This window comes from Neophocaena asiaeorientalis, unplaced genomic scaffold (genome assembly GCF_003031525.2).
Source record: "Neophocaena asiaeorientalis asiaeorientalis breed wild unplaced genomic scaffold, Neophocaena_asiaeorientalis_V1.1 scaffold30, whole genome shotgun sequence".
NCBI classification, from domain to species: Eukaryota; Metazoa; Chordata; class Mammalia; order Artiodactyla; family Phocoenidae; genus Neophocaena; species Neophocaena asiaeorientalis.
The window spans coordinates 14838768-14854842 of NW_020174923.1; the positions used below are offsets into that span (position 1 = coordinate 14838768).

Below are 16075 nucleotides of genomic sequence, written 5' to 3' on the forward strand. Positions count from 1 at the left end.
GGCCTGGTGTGGGAGCAGCTGCAGGCTGCCTCTGCAGGGTAGCTTCTCGAGAAGGGGGCAGCCCCGGGACAGACAGGCAGGGCGGGCGAGGCTGGGATGGGGTGGGTACATCCTGCCCCCTGGGGAGCCTGTTCCATTTTGTGGCAAAGATTCAGCAAGCAACTGGTTTTGTCCGAGGCAATTCTGCAGGAGAAAAATAACTATCTTTGAATCAAACCATCCAACCGTGACACCTCTGGAGTTATAAAAGTTGGAGGCCGAGAGGAACTGAGAGGGATGCTCCTGGGGAAGAAATGGGTCTTCTACACACCCATTCATCCATTGAGATGAATGAATCCATTCTCCCATTCATCAGAAAGGGAGCTCTGGTCAGCCTTCCCCCAGCCTCTGCCTGGCTGAAGGTCCAAAGCAGGTAGTGTTCAAAGAGCTTATCTCGCCACATCTGGCACAGATGTATGAAGACCCCTTTCCAGGCCTTTGTTCCCTCCTTCTCGAACCCTCTTGAGCCTATGGGCCTGTCTGTTGGCCTGGATGTCGCTCCTCCAGAGATGCTGTCATTCTCTGCTACCAGACAAGCCTGGTGCAGAGCCACAGTGACACCTAGTGGTAAAGTACGGTGAAGCAAGGTGACATCCACAAAAACCCACTGTCTATGACTAAAATCTAAGGAAAATACTTATGGATATTAAATTAGATACTGATTAATTTTTCTGTTGGGTACATCTCTGGAATATAAAAATACCAATATTTAGAGAGGGGGTTCATAAACTACTATACAATATAAGGGCCGAGAATACCTTTCTCTAAGCTGTTCTGTTTACAATAATCCAGGCTTAACTAAATTAGCAAACTTGTTATCTCTGGACAACGACCTGGGGTACTGTACATGATTCTAATTAGTGGAATTTTCCTGAGCCTTCGAGTTTAAGTTAAACACATCTAGCAAGAAGGGCACATGGGAGAGGAACAAGAAGGGTTTGTGCTCTATTAACTTGGGACTTTTAATAGCGCACGTCTGCAACCCGGACAAGATACAACAGCAGATACAAAATGGTCTCCATTTTGTCCATGCCAAATTCTCATGTTACACAGGTTTTCCCTTTACTTTGTAAATAAACATTAATTTTTAATTGTTAATTGTGTGCCTTACTGATCCAGTAAATAAAGTAACCATGTCTCAGGAGTCCCTAAGAAAATTGCTGGAAAAGCACTTTAAAATCACGGCAAGTATTTTTTTGTATTTAAAAACTCTTAATCTTTTTGATGCTTATATACAACAGTTATTTCTTGTGCTATAAATGTTGTGATCCACTGCTTTCTTTCTTTTTTTTTTTTCCCTTGAAAAATACACTAAAAGACAAGGGCGGTTTTGCTATTTTCTAATGAAGACATTACTCACACTTAAATATCCAGTATTTATCAGTTACAAATTCAAACAATAAAGTGCGCCCATTTAAAGACATGATGTGATGGAAACCCACGAGTGCAAGAATTCTGGGTGAACGGAAGGTAGGATCTGGTGAGAAACCTATAAGCTGAAGTCTGTCACCACTGTCTCCATTTCAGGGTGATGTGCATTGGCCGAGTGGAACTTACCAGTTTCATGTGAAAATTCCCCCCCTCCCCCCACCTGAAGCCAGACATTGACTCAGCAAGTGCTGCCTGGGGAGGAGGCACCTCTAAGGTGCAGCGCTGAGATCACCCCGTGGCAGTGAAGTAGCAAAACAGGGCACAGGCGGTCTGCTTACAAGGAGAAGCTTTGTCTCCTGCTCCAATAAGGTCCAGTTGGCAATTTTTAGTCAAACACAACGGGCGCCCAGTAGTGACATTCACTCCCTCTTACGATGGCTAAAAAAGAATTGCATCTTGACTGTTGACAGTTTAGTGTTTTGTCCAGTAAGGCATGGACCCTAAATCTGTCTGTCCTAGAAAATTCTAAGAGACACGCTCGGGAGAAGTGGCATCAGTGGTGTATCTGTAAAACTGCAGCACCTGCTTGCCCACTCACGTGAGTGCAGGTGGTATGTGTGGTGTTCCAAATAAACAAGGGGCACTTTTCTAATGAACACTGAGAAATTTTCAAAATGTAGCAGCAGCTCCTCAGTGGGTAGTAGTTAAAAAGGGTAAGATGCAAAGAGCCCAACAGGGCTGATGAGATCTGGACAAAAAAAGCTGAGAGGCTGCTGGGCTCCTGGCTGTAGGCTGATGCTATAGCTGTACATTTCACCTTCTTGATGAGAGAGAGAGAGAGACACTGATGTCCACTCTGGGCTAGGTGAGTGGGAGATAGTCCTTAAGCATCAGAGAGAGTGGACAGAGGCTGGGTCTTGAGTTAGCCTTGCTGTTTACTTCTAGCACAGGACACACATCCTGGCCTGTTCCAGGCTTGGGGGTGGAGGGGTTCATCTATTTGGCAGAATCTAAGTTAGTAAAGAAGTGTTTCTGATTTCAGCTTCATGCTCCCCATGTCTTAACGATTCTTTCAGAGGACACTATTACAAACAGGTCTGGTCACATCTGGATTTTTATTCAGGAAACCTACCTTCCTGTAGCCCTTTACCAACAAGAGCAGAATGATTCCTGGTAACAGTGACCGAATTCTCTTTTGTTTACTTTTAGTTGTTTAGTTTGTTAACTTTAAGAGCTGATGTGCAGTCGCTACCAGGCCTGTGCTAAGGCTTCGATTTCAGTGTTCTTGCCGTCCCTCTCATGCTGGCCTCAGTCACTCAAAGGACCGGTTAGCAAAGGGCCACTAGACACAGGAGATGTCTGGAGGGTGACTGGATCAGAAGACTTGCTGTCTACCTTATGTGCTCCTACCCAGGGCTGAAAGGGGTCTTTCTTCACCCGGAAACACTCTGCCGTGCCTGGCTTTTAAATATCACTCCCCAAACACTCCTACCTAGAAAAAGAAAAGAGTAAACAATTCCTGTAATAATAGCTAATAAAACAATAGATCTTGAAATGGAGTTAGACAACATTTGCCATGGAATGCAATGGCCCTGGGTGCAAGCTCTGGGAATAAGTCTTACCGTCCCCAGAGAATTCAACTTCCTTCCCCCAAAACCAATTCTTCACTATACCATCTGGGTTTAAAAAAAAGCAAAAAGAGGGCCAGTAGAACAAAATCTGGCTCTAGGCAAAGATCCAACTTAACAGGATTACTACACCAGGCAACCTCCGGGAAGAGGATGCTTTTGGAGGAATACGAAGCTCAGTGACGTATCAGAACCCAAAAAGTAGATTTCTCCAAGACAGACTTTCTACAGCCTTTCACTGAGAATCCAGAACAGTCTCTCTTTCTGTGTATTTATTTATTCTCTCCCCCACCCATGGAAAATCGGTCGCTTTTAACGGTTAATTTGGCTAAAAACGTAAAGAATAACTCAGTGAATTATTTAAAAGTATGCATGACTCTCATCCAATTTCCTCGGCTGACTGAAATATTTAAAGGGCTGGTTGTTTTCTCAATGTTCCTAAAATGCCTCTTGGGAAATCCATGTAGTGACATTTCGAATAACTGCATTGGTGCTTTCTTATTTCTTCTCTTTCTCCTTGATCCTTTACCCCCAGAGGAAGACCAGCGATAATCTAAATGAACATTCTAGACCGGATGGCTGCAGGGAGCTGGCGGTCCAGGGGAGGAGACCATGGCACAAGAATGCACTGGGGCTGCTATTTGGATAACACTGGATAAGAATGCAAAGGCAAAGGGGCATCACACTCTTTCTAAAGTTCCTAGAAGAAAACGAACAAGAACATCTTATTTTTGTAAAAAAAGGAGAAAGACGTTTTACACAACAAGAACATCAGTGAAAGCGATTGTCTCCTGGAAAAAGCTGACCAGTGTGTCTGATCTCCCTGGGTTAAAGCCCACGGCACAACAATCTCCTCGTTGGCATCTGAAGAGAGGGAGAGAGCGTGTGGCTAGGGTACAGACAAAAGAAACCCAAGTCCTGGCTCCCCGGAGGCCAGCTTCCCAGTTGGCTGCATGCAAAGGATTTCGGCATGTGGGCTGCCACCTCTGAACACCACGCGGAAACTGCATGAGAAATTAAGCCAGAGAACTACCTCGAATGTGGAAACCAAGCCTGAAAATGTGCAGTGAACACATAGGGGTCTCACTCCAACACACGTCTTTTAAACATTAGACTCCACAAATGGTCTCTTTGGTTTGATAGGGGACGTCTGCCCATGTCGAGAGTCCCGGGACAGCTGCCTGTGCAGGTTGTCCTGGTACGCCTGAGCCACAGGGAGGGTCCGAGCCACCTTCACGTCGGGGTACGAGGAGGCCTGGCTAACTCTCTCCAGCAGGTCTCCGCGCGACCCGTTAGCCAGCATCCCATGGGGGCTGTAGTAATCGTCCTCCAGCAAGTGGCCGTTCTGTGCATTGTTGGTTTTGTTATAAAAGGCAATGTTGCTGATGGATGACGGTGGGCTGAAGGACTCAGGCTGAGGCAGGTTGCCTGGAGACGTAGGGCTGAGAACGGTATCCACTGATGACACTGCCCAGGTCCGATTCTGCTGGTGAAGGTGGGGGTACTGTTGAGTCCGGGCTGTTTTATCTATGATCCCCATGAATGGTGTGGTCCTGGATCGGGTGGGCTCACTAGGGTAACCTCCCTGAGTGGGAGACACTGGCGACAGCTCGTCACATGACCTATCGTATGCCGGTTTCAGTGGGATCTCCATTTGTTGAATTGAGGAAGATGGCCGGAAGGTAGGAGTTAGGTTGGAGGCGGATGAGATACTATTGCTAGATGGAGAGAAACGAAGGCCTACGCTTTGGGAGTGCAGCAATGGCCTGGGAGTTGGTGGGTGGGGTTTGATTTCATTAGGGTTGACACTAATAGGTCTTCTGATTAAATGTGACACATCGGGGGAACCTAGTTGGCTGGAGGAACGCTCCAGATCTAGTTTTGAGTGACAGACTGGGTAATAGGATGCGGACTGGCTACGCCCAATCTGTGGTGTCTGGCTGTATCTCATGCCACCTCGATAGGCGGAGGAAGGTCGCTGGGGAAGGTCTTCTTTGGTCAACCCTCCGTGCTGACAGATGGCGCCTGCACTCAGGCTGGCCTGCACGTGCTGCACGGGTCTCCCATCCCCTACAATCCCCCCGATTGACCCTTGATAAACCAACCGGCTCTGACTTACTCCTATGTCTCCTTGTGAAGACTGGTATTTACCAGCCATCGAATGGGCCACTTGGCCATAGGCCCCTGTGGAGATGACAGTGCTCGAATGAACTGCTGAGCTGGGCTGGTTGCTTCTCACAATCTGCGCTTTGGCCGGCTGGAGCCTGAGCCCTTGCTGGGGCACTGCCACAGGAAGCTGGGGCATCTGGTAGGGCCGCTGGGCCATCTTGGATAATGGAGATGTCGGTCTGCCAGGAAGCTGACTAACATTTGTTTCTTGCTGATAGCGCACGGGGGAGCCTGACTGGGATCTATAGACACTCATGCTTTCCGCTGGAGGGCTGGCCCGATACTGAGGGCCTCTGCGGAGAGGGGACGGGGGAGGGCTCGGGTATTCCTTGCCCTGCCCTCCCACAGGAGGGGGGCTGAAGCGGTAAGATCCTCCCTGATGAGCTGGGGAAGTATGCGGGGGACTAGGCCTGTAATGTGAGTTCTGGTGAGTCGGAGAAAGAGCAGGTGAGGTGGACTGAAAGCTCTGCCTAGTGGGAGAACCTACAGAACTACTGGACCGGAAGTCAAAAACCTGATGAGAGCCGAGAGGCGAGCTGGAGATGTAGGCCGCGTCACGGTGGGCCGGGGAGGAGGGCGGGCTCTGGATTATCGGGAGCCCCTGGCTGGGCCGAGCCTCCGTCTGGAGGCCGATGGACACATTCTCAACATCCTGTTCCAAGAACTCCTCCTCGAGTATGTCCTGCACAGAGTAGATATCTTCACGCGGGGGTTCGGGTTCTGCTTCCTCCGGTAACTGCTGCTGTGCGGCCGCCGGCTGTTGCTGCATCTGCCGACACTCCTCCCCCACTCTCAGCAGGAGTCGCTGGATCTCACGGTTGTTTGGACACAGCTTGATGGCCTCGTTCAGGTCCTCTAAGGCCGCTGCAAACTGTCTGCTTGACAAAATGTAAACACAGGAACTGGAGTTATTCTGAATCAACAGGAACCACCAAGAGCTGAGCACACGGTCACTGTTTCAGAGAACTGTTAGCGTCTGGGGGCATCTGGGGGGCTTTGGTTTCGTCTGATTTGTAAGGAAGGAAATAGGTAGGCTGTCATTCCAGAAGAGTCCAGAATGATTCCCTAGCCAGTTCAGCCTCCATCTTCCCTCTGGCCTCTCTGGGATCCGTGGAGAAATGTCCCCATTTTGTCAGTCCAGCGAGGCCCTTCAGGAAGTTTCTCTCAGTGTCCAAATGCACACCAGGTAGTATGAGGGTTGGGTGGGGTTGTCATTTACAGGGCCACTGTCAATTAGCTTAGGAACAAAACAGTAACTACAATATTTAAAATCTTGCTGATCCAGCAGAATTTTTTCTTTATATTTTAGCTCCAATTTCCAGGCCTGTTCCATCCTAGGCAAGAACCCTGTCCTCTGCCCTTTCTACCCCTCGCCCCACAGCACTGCGGCTCCTCCATTCTGCTACATCAAAGCTGGGCAGGTATTAGGCTTGCTGACTAGAAAACTCAGATTCTAGTCTACAGATAAGGACACAAACAGTCAGAGATACTCCCATCCTCTCTATTAACCTTGCCCAGAAAAGGGGCAATTGGCCTTGTGGGGAAGGAATAATCCAAGGGGAAAGAGAATTTGACAGTCAAGCTTCTGTAAGAACTCTGTTGCCCCAGCTAATTAAGACTAAGATCACTGCCACTGTCATCACTAGACTTAACCTGGGTTTGATTTTCAGGACCACATGCCCCCTGGTCATAGCTGTGAACCTGAAGCAGTTCTTTTACAGGCAGAGTTGGGGAGAAGGGCAGGGTGCCGGGCAGGAGGCATTAAGGACAGTGACAAGTTATCTAAAGATCACTGATGGCAGTTTCTAGATCTTTCTGGAGCCTTTCCTGCCCACTGGCCAAACCACAGCAGATGGGGCATGAGAGATGGGGTTTCTCTTGGGCCCTCTCAGTCCTGGCAGCAGGACCTCCTGTCTCCATGCATGTGTGGTGTGGTGCTGGGAGGGGTGGGTATGGGAGAAGGAGGCTTGATGCCACCAGACTTGAGGAGAGCCCCAGGAGGAAGACTAAATGATCCAGGGAATCTCCCAAAGGCCTGTAAGAAAAGAAAGAGGGGCCTGTGATATATGACCCATCCTACTTTCCCCTCTAAAAGGGCTGGGAGGATATTTTGCTCAAGTGACCTCTTCTTAAGCCACCAGTGTCTCTACGCTATCTGCTTTGGGGGTTAAAAAGCGACTGAGATATGGCAGAGGCTTCTTGGAAGAAGGTGCCATTCTCCAACAATGAAAAGGCAGTTTTCTCCCAAAGTAAAATGCTCTAGATCTCCACAGCCCCAAAGAGGTGCCATCTGTACGATGCGTTCTGTGCGATGGGAGCCATCCCCAAAGCTTGGTCCTGCGAGTCCTCAGGGACAGACATATGGGTCTGTCCGATATGCCCCAGGACGGTCTACGTTGCCTTGGCCAGATTTTCAGAAAAGAGAGCTCTTGCTTCTCACCCTCTCTCTCTCTCTCCTCACCTGCTGCTGCGTTTTGCCCTTGCTCTTGCATAGTAAGCTTCATAAGATTTCGGTTTCAGCTCCAGGGCCTTAGTAGCAAATTCCTCCGCCATTCCAAAATCCTGTCATTACAATAGGTGTGCAAATGAGTCATTGAAGAGATATGAAAAATAGACATCTTGGGAATAAAACAGATTATATGTACATTTCTTTGACATTTATGGACGGAACACCTGGGATTCTTGACATGCCTGGCATGGCTCTAGCCACGTGGCCCAGACTGAAAGTTCCTTCTGTCTTTTGCCCTGTGTGGCCCTGCAATGGCTCACAGGAATTCATCTGCCCAAAAGTATGAAAATATTTTTAACTTGTCCTCTTTCTGCCTTTGCAACATAGTTCTTTCTGGTCCAGAAGCCAAATGTCAACCCACTGAAGCTCTTGAAGTTGGAAACCCGAACTCTTGCTGCACACGCGTATATGAGGCAAACACACATGTCGACGCCTCGTGTGTACCCTCATCCTACCCCCCACCTTCCTGCCGCACCCACTATTCCTTGGCTTTAAAGGGATGAGAAATAAGTCTAGGAAGATGGGATTTGTGTAAAAAAGAAATGACTGGCTATGGAGACGGGATGGAGGAGGGATGTCAGACAGGCTTGCGTTTGATTCTCTGCTCTGCTTTGTAAGCCCTCGGGGTCTGTTGTGTGTTTTCTTATCCATACGGACCTCCCAGGTAGGATTAAGAGCAATAAAGCATTTGAAAGCTCCATACACAGTCCCTGGCACACAGGAGATGCTCAATGAACGGTAGTTTCCATTCTGTTTCATAGAGGCTTCTCTGGCCTGCTCCTTCTCTTAACTTGTTCCTTACTTAGGAAACATTTAAAATTTAAATAACAAGAGAGAAGACTGGCTGTCACTGGGGCCTGTGCTGTCACCTCATCTCTTAATCACTGAGGCTGCCAGGAGGAACACGGTCCCATCTGTCCTCATTCTGAGAAGCCCTGGGAACAGGAACCAGGGAAACGAAGCCATAGTCTTCAAGACACCCTTACATACTAAACTAAAGGGGAAGGTTTTCTCCTCTTTTACTATCAAAGCCATAGTACAGCACAGTAGCCTCTGGTTAAACTTGTGAGTCCTAAGGCAGAACAAAGGCCCTGGGGTGGAGGTAAAGTTGCAAGAAAAAAAATTAATGGGCAACTTTCTACATAGGACGACAGACTTCAGGTGGTCCTGGGAGGTGATTAACTGTTTCTGATCCAACGTGGAGCTAGAGAGGAAGTGTTCTATTTTATAGCATCGGCTTCCAGCTCTACTGTTTCAAACTTTCCCCTTAATTTTTTCTTTTGGGACAATCATTATTTCTGGGAAGATTATAGAGTATTTTTAAGAAGCAGACTATTTGTGAGGCAAAAAGGCAGCCAGCAGGTTGGCAGCAGCTTCAGAGCTTTGTCTAACCCTTACTAACTGGAGCTGGAGGAGACCCTCGCTGCCGTTTCTTCTGTTTCACGTAAGAACCTCACTACCTTTCCCGGAGAACCTCTCCCACGTCCCCACTCTCCTCAGCACCTGGGAAAACTCTGCCTCTTCGGGCATCACTGTGCCCCCTGAGATACCCACGTCTACGTATCAGGGTGCTCTTTTCATTGCCATCTAAAGATGGATGATATAAAGGTCACTTTTCCAGAACCGACAGCAGATCTGTTGCTACCGAGGCTGAAAGCTCACTTCTGTACACCTGAGTTCTCTATCCCTTTATTCAAACATTCCTGTTTGGCTTGGATTATTTTTATCTCCTGAGCAACCATGAGACCTCAGGCTAGTGGATGTCAGAGATGCCTGACATGATCCTGGCTATTCCCAGGATCTGAGAGAGGGTTCTTGGCCCAGGAGTGTCTGCAGGTCAAGGGAGCAGTGCCTGAGGGCATCAGAGGCTGTATCTGCAAGGCAGGCAAGAAGGACCAAGGACTATTTAGGGGATAATAAAGGACCAGGAGGAGTTCTAAGACTCCCTCTGTGACAAGAAGGGACATGTCATGTTAGAATAAAAGGACGAAGAAAGAAGTGAAAAGTTGAAGATTAGCCTTAGAAATTAAATCTTGAAGTTCATGGTCCTGGGCCCTCTTTCCAGCCCTTCCTTAGATGACTAGGGGGTCTACCAGTAAGGAAGGGAATGACTAAAATTTGTATCTAATTGCATCCGGAGTTCCAGTGACCACTGCTCTCACATTTTCCCAAAGACCAGAAAACTGACCTGGGGGCAGGGCGGGATGATGATGGCGTTCCAATCACTTTCAGCAGGAATCAGGAAAATTCAGAAAGCTACAAAGTGCCCACAGGATTAACTTTTTTATAGTTTGAGGTACGGATTGTACTTAGACTTGATTTCTTTCAAATTGCAAATGTCAGTGCTCTGTGAAGGACAACCAAGTTCCAAATGGGGCAGACAAGGATTTCAGGGGCCTGGTAAAAGCCAGTGCATGACACGGACCGTCAACTTCCAGTACCGCAGAAAGGAGCTGGGATGAGAGGGACTTACGTTCATTTTCCTGCGACATCGAGAGAGGTTGAGGAGGAGAGACACTTTTAGTTCCCGGAAGGTTTTCAAGTCCTCACCAAACCCTTCTCTAGGGAATTTCTTCAGAGCGTACTGGTAGCGCTGGGCAGCTTCCTTTACTTTCCCTTTCTAGTGGGAGCACAAGATAGCAAAACACACTGTTGGTCTACTGAGCAGCTGACGAGGTTTGCCCCCACTCCCTTCCTCTCTCTGCAGTTACTACTAAGGGTTAGCCCTCCCAACACCAGCCCTGACGGTGAGAGCAGAAGGGTCCAGTCTTTTCTACTGGAAGCTCACCTGGCAGGTGAGGGGTGACGAAGGGGATTCCCAAGATACAAGCCAGAGAAACAAAGTCTTGGCGTATGAAAGGCCTGGGACCCCAGCTTCCCAACTGGACTCCCAAGGAACTGACCTTGTTCATTTCAAAGGAGGTTTTTCCCGACCTGTTCTCCCTATAGGACACACAGCATTCCCCAGTCCCAATCACTCCAAGGTTATTACTACTTCTTTACATTTGTCTTATCTGGAAATTCTTTTTGTTCCACCTTGCCAGTCCTCTACAAGAGGCCATTCTCCTCACAAAGGATGTGGGAGCTAAAGCAGTCTAGCTGTTGCTCCCCTAATCTCATGGCATAAAAGAGTATCAATGAGTCTTCCCCTGTTTTTCGAAAAGGCATGGGGTAGGGTGGTGGTAGACAAGTGAAATTTAGAATTTGTGATTCCATCTATGTCAGAGGGATTTTCCAAGATGAGGTAAATCTGTGACCCATCTAGGGAACGGATCACAGGGGCCCTGAATTTTTCTTACATTTTGCATCTGAAAATCTGTAAGCTGAGCCCAGAATGATGCAGGAGGCATCTCACACTCCGTTAGCTGCCCTTTATCCACTCCATTCTGTCTGTATAGTTGCAACTCCAACCAGGGATCCTGATCTTTTATTTTCTCTTTAGACCCTTTCACTGAGGATAGACCTGGGAGTCTTCCAAGGCAGAATTCTGGGTAGGAGCAGGAGGAGCTCTGCCTGTTTAGGAGGTAGGACTCCTTGTCTTAGGGTGCCACAAGTTATGTTATGAACAGGGCTGAGATTCTTGACAGCAGTGCCACTCTCGAGTCCATAAACATGACACCCTGAGAGGCCCTTCTTTGAAGTCATGTAAAATCATGGCTGGGTCAGAACTCAAGTTTCCTAGAAGCCTAAGAGTCCTAGATTACAATAACTCTCACTCAAAGGGTCTTTGGGAAATACAGCTGGACTCCCAGGAGCTCTGTATCCTCCTTACACAGGGCGGAAGTGACGTGTATCACAGTCATTTCCTCATCTTTGGGCCTGGGCAGGTCTCAGTGACACCCGCTGCCGAAAGCTGGGCCGGATTTGTATTTACTTTAGGAGAAGAAGATTCAGCTAATCTTAACACAATGAGATAACTCTGACATGGGAAATTCTTAAGGGACTTCCTGCAGCCCATGGGAGTTGGTGTGTGTTAGGGATATGGAGCCTTCAGCTTGAACTGTGAGTACAAGAAGACTTCATACCTTTTTTGTTGTCATTTCAAGTAAATCTTGTAATTGCTATTTGTCTTGGTTTCATTTTCTTCCTCAGGGATGCTGATCAGCTATTATTACTACAGATTTTTAAATCTACACATATATGAAATCTAAAAGCTAAGACTGATGCCTCTTTCCCGCAGACTGGAAGTATCTGTACTATAGAAGGTTCCTTTTACTTGTCCCATGGTTTCCAGGCTCCAATGAACAGATTCCGTGTAGAATCTACGTGCCTGCCTATTAGTGACCAGGTAAAACTAGGTCTTTAGGTTCACCAGCCGCAGGCACGTGCAGGCTGCTCTTGCCCTCTTGTTGAGAGAGCAAAAACCTGGGGTCCTCAGCTTATAAGCCCACCACCGACGGACGGCCTTGCCTCTAGAACCAAGGGTGAGGCCTGCCGAGACTCCGGGAGATCCTCCAAGTAGAGAACAGCCAGCGGCTCCTGCCTCCGCTCACCTTATAAAACATGTCCCCCTCTTCCATCAGCTTGCTTAGCAGGATGATCATGATGTCCGGTTTGGAGGTGGCCATCGCCCATGTGGCTGGACCTGTAGTGTACAGGATGCATGATGGGTAAAAAACTCATACAATGTAAGGGTGGTAGGAAGCTAGGTGAAAAAAACACCCTTGGGGAATTTCTGCTGAGAGAACAACTTGCTCCACAACAATGGCCTCATCTTTTAGAACTGGGAGTGTCTTAGTAGCTCCCACTGCCAAGAAGCTGCTTGGATTTGTATTCACCTTAAAATAAGAGTGTTTGAACTGTCTGAGTTTGCACCACTGGAGGGCAGCAAAGCCTGCGTGTTGTATTTGGGCAGGCGATGGCTTATTTTGGAGTTATTTTAAATAAGGAAATTGGGAGAAAGGGTTTACATTAAATGTCACCATAAGATTTTAAAAATCTAAAAAGGGTAATTTATTTCAGAATCTGGGACTCAAGAGCCCCAGCTGTTTAGTCTCAATTTTTAAATACGTTCTTTGCAGAAGGGAAACCATGAAAGACTCTAAAGGCTCCCCTAATTTGTAAGTACTGAATAGGACTCCTGGGATTCATGCTGAACCAGGAGCACGGTTCCAATGTGAAACAAGCCAACATGACCGAGGACCACTTTACCCACAAAGAGAAAGAAAAGGTTAACTCGATTAGTTTACGGATGCCTGAATTATTTACCAACTAGGCTTTTCAGGGTTAGTTATCAAAAGTTCAAGTTATTCTCTACAACAGTCATTAAAAAAAATCTTCTTTTAAGGTGAAGTAAATTAAAAGATTAGAGGTGTAGGGAACTCATGCAGGCTAAATCAAAGAGGAGAAGGCAAAGCTGACCAAGCCATCAGACCACGCCTGATGCTGACAGCGGTGAAATATACCTCGTGGGCGACTCGGTAACGTCTGACAACCTTCAAAGAAAGGAGAAAACAAAAAGTTGTAGGAGAGGAAAAAAAAATGGATGAAGGTGAAAAATAAAAAATAAAAAAAGAAGGAAAAAGCAGCGGTGAGAGGCAGGCAGCAAAAAAGCCAGCATATCAGCCAACCCTTGTCTACAGGCCTGAGGGATGGGGAGTGGATGGGACAGCAGCCGCAGGGACTCGAGAGTCCAAAGCACATACAGAGCAAGGGAAAGCGAAGGCTGTTGGCGGTGCAGGGATCCAGGATGCTCACAGGGCGGGGCTGCTACCGAGGCGTCAGCGCTGAGATGTGCTTAAGGTCGGAGCAGCCTCCTGGCTAAGGCTACTCGGGGCACGGCAGATAACCGTGTGATTTTGGACACAGGGTAGTGTAGACCATGGCTCAGATGGTGCTTTCTCTGGGCCAAGAGCCTTCTGTTCACTTGGACAATAACTGGGCCAGGGCAGAGGGGAAACTACATACACGCACACCACACACCCAGGGCAGCCAGACCACCGGACCAGTCTGGCCCCTGGGCACAGATGGCCAGCACCTTCTTCCTTTTTCCTACCTATCTTGGCTCCTTTCTTCAGAAGAGTGACAACAACAGAAGTGTTCCGGCACCCCACTGCCCTGTCCAAAGGGCGCATTCCGCTGTAGTCAACGTGCTCAATCATGGCCCCGTGATCCACCAGGAACTGGACCTAGGACATGGACGAAGCAGCGCAGTTAACGCAGGTGTGACGGCTCACACTGCTCCACTCAGGGCTCTGGCTGCTGCCTGCCCTTTATCCAACTACTGGTTTGAGCCAGGCTGGACAGTCATGGTATTCCAGGCCAGACCTATGCTCCTGGTCTTTAATGGTGTTTTCAATGTTCCCGCCCTGGAGCAAGTACAGATCTGAGAACTTTATATCAGGAATCACCAACCCCAGATAACAATGTGGATAGAGAACCTTCCCTATTCTTACCACCCTGAGGCTTGGTTAAAGGCACTCACCACCTCAGCATCACCATAGAAAGCTGCCAGATCCAGTGGGGTGCGGCCATTCTTGTCAGCATGGTCTGTGGCGGCTCCATTATCCACCAGAGAACGTACTACTGAGAGATGACCCTTCAAACAAGCCCAGCTGAGGGCTGTCAATCCTTCTTTGTCCATTAGTGCAATGGAGGCACCTACAAGAGCAGGCATAATACAGGGCTGAGGAAACGTGAAAATTCACAGCAGGAGGGAAAGCTGGTATTTAAGGTGTACACTCGGCCAAAGCACAGCTTATGTTTCTGGGATATGAGTTGTCTTTTGATAAAACTGTTAACAAAACTGCTCCCACAAGCTGTCAGTACAAGAGTCCAGTTCTTTGACAGGGCAGCCTATCCTGGGTTGTACATAATCTCTCCCCAAGCCTACTGTTTATCCTTAAGTTTCATTACTCCTCTGTGAGAATCCTCAACTGCCCCAAATGGATGTGCTCACCACCTCTAGAATCTCCCACAAGTACTCCTGTATCCGCACTTCCGGTCATGCTGCCCCCATGTGTGGATACCTTTTATCTCCCCATGACTTACCTCACTTCTACCTGTTCTCTAGGAACCATCTCAAACCTCCCTGTCGGGGCTTCCCTGGTGGCACAGTGGTTGAGAGTCCGCCTCCCGATGCAGGGGACACGGGTTCGTGCCCTGGTCCGGGAGGATCCCACATGCCACAGAGTGGCTGGGCCCGTGAGCCATGGCCGCTGAGCCTGCGCATCCGGAGCCTGTGCTCCGCAACGGGAGAGGCCACAACAGTGAGAGGCCCGCATACCGCAAAAAAAAAAAACCCCAAAAAACAAAAAAAAACCCTCCCTGTCTCCAAAAAGCTTCTCGCATTCACTGTTACCTCATCTTGAACCTGCTTGACATATGTCACCTTATTCTGTTATTAATCTTTTTTTTAATGTATCCCACTTATTTGTAATAAATTCTCAGTGCATGTTTTCTGAACTTGGCAAAAATCTTCGATTTCTAATGGTATAAGCTCCTTGAGAGGTTCTCATAAAATAAGGAGCTCAGAACAGGTTTATCATTGATGATAGTACCAGGACACCTTCTCCCGCCTTAGAATGGGAGGAAAACGGACTCATGGGAAGAGACTGAGCCCAGGCCAGGAAAGAAATCAGGAGTTTAATTAAACTAGTCAGCCTTCAACAACCCCACCCCCACTCTTTTAGCCTATTTTATATTCTGCATCTTCTTCCCTTCAACATTTCTATTTTCACCTGTGAGGAGCAAGCACACTTGACATACTGTTTTTGTAATTAGTCTAAACTTCAATATACGTTTGGTTCTCAGCCTAGACTGTAAGCTCTTGGATGGCAAAGAGCCTGTCGTTCCCTTGCTAGTTTTGAAGAGTACCTAAGATGACTCTTTCCACACAGTTGGCATGACATGCGCACTAACTAAATTAGAGATCAACTTACTGCACACACAGTACGTTTTCCAGGCTGCGTCCTCAGCCGGACAGGATTCAGATGTCAGATCAAGCTCAGGACCTGCCACAGCCAGGCTCTGGGGCTACTCAGCAGATATGTGGCCTATCACCTCTGTATCCCTAGAGGTCAGACAACCAGACTTTGTGGCTTCCCGTAACAGGATGGAGGGTTGGAAAGTACGATACTTCTAACCCTGAGGAGAGCCATCCATGTAGTGGGTTATCTTTTCACAATGGTGTAGTTTGCAACTAAAACACTGACTCTAACATGGAATGAACCTGAATATGGGACAGAATCTAAGGAGTTTTCTCAGATGCAACATCTATAAATTTCCTGGACAGAGTCTTCAGGGGTGGAAAAAGCAGGATAAGAAGGTTCTGGATGTATGTTACAGATAAATTGATTTTACAAAGATAAGGGAAGCTGGAATTTAAGAAATTAAAAGGAGATACATATGAAAAAAAACC

At 47.8% G+C, this 16075-nt stretch overlaps 1 protein-coding gene across 1 annotated transcript in view; it reads right to left on the reverse strand.

Moving 5' to 3' along the window:
* Positions 1-20: 20 nt before the first annotated feature.
* The window catches only part of TANC2 (tetratricopeptide repeat, ankyrin repeat and coiled-coil containing 2), a 308377-nt gene continuing 292322 nt past the window's right edge, over positions 21-16075 (reverse strand). Inside the window, exons 20-25 of the mRNA XM_024761041.1 lie at positions 14141-14316; positions 13712-13844; positions 12210-12301; positions 10190-10336; positions 7669-7769; positions 21-6082 (exon numbers count right to left, since the gene is read on the reverse strand). Coding sequence (XP_024616809.1) covers positions 4141-6082; positions 7669-7769; positions 10190-10336; positions 12210-12301; positions 13712-13844; positions 14141-14316 — 2591 coding nt within the window. The 3' untranslated portion in view covers positions 21-4140. The remainder of the gene's footprint in view (positions 6083-7668; positions 7770-10189; positions 10337-12209; positions 12302-13711; positions 13845-14140; positions 14317-16075) is intronic.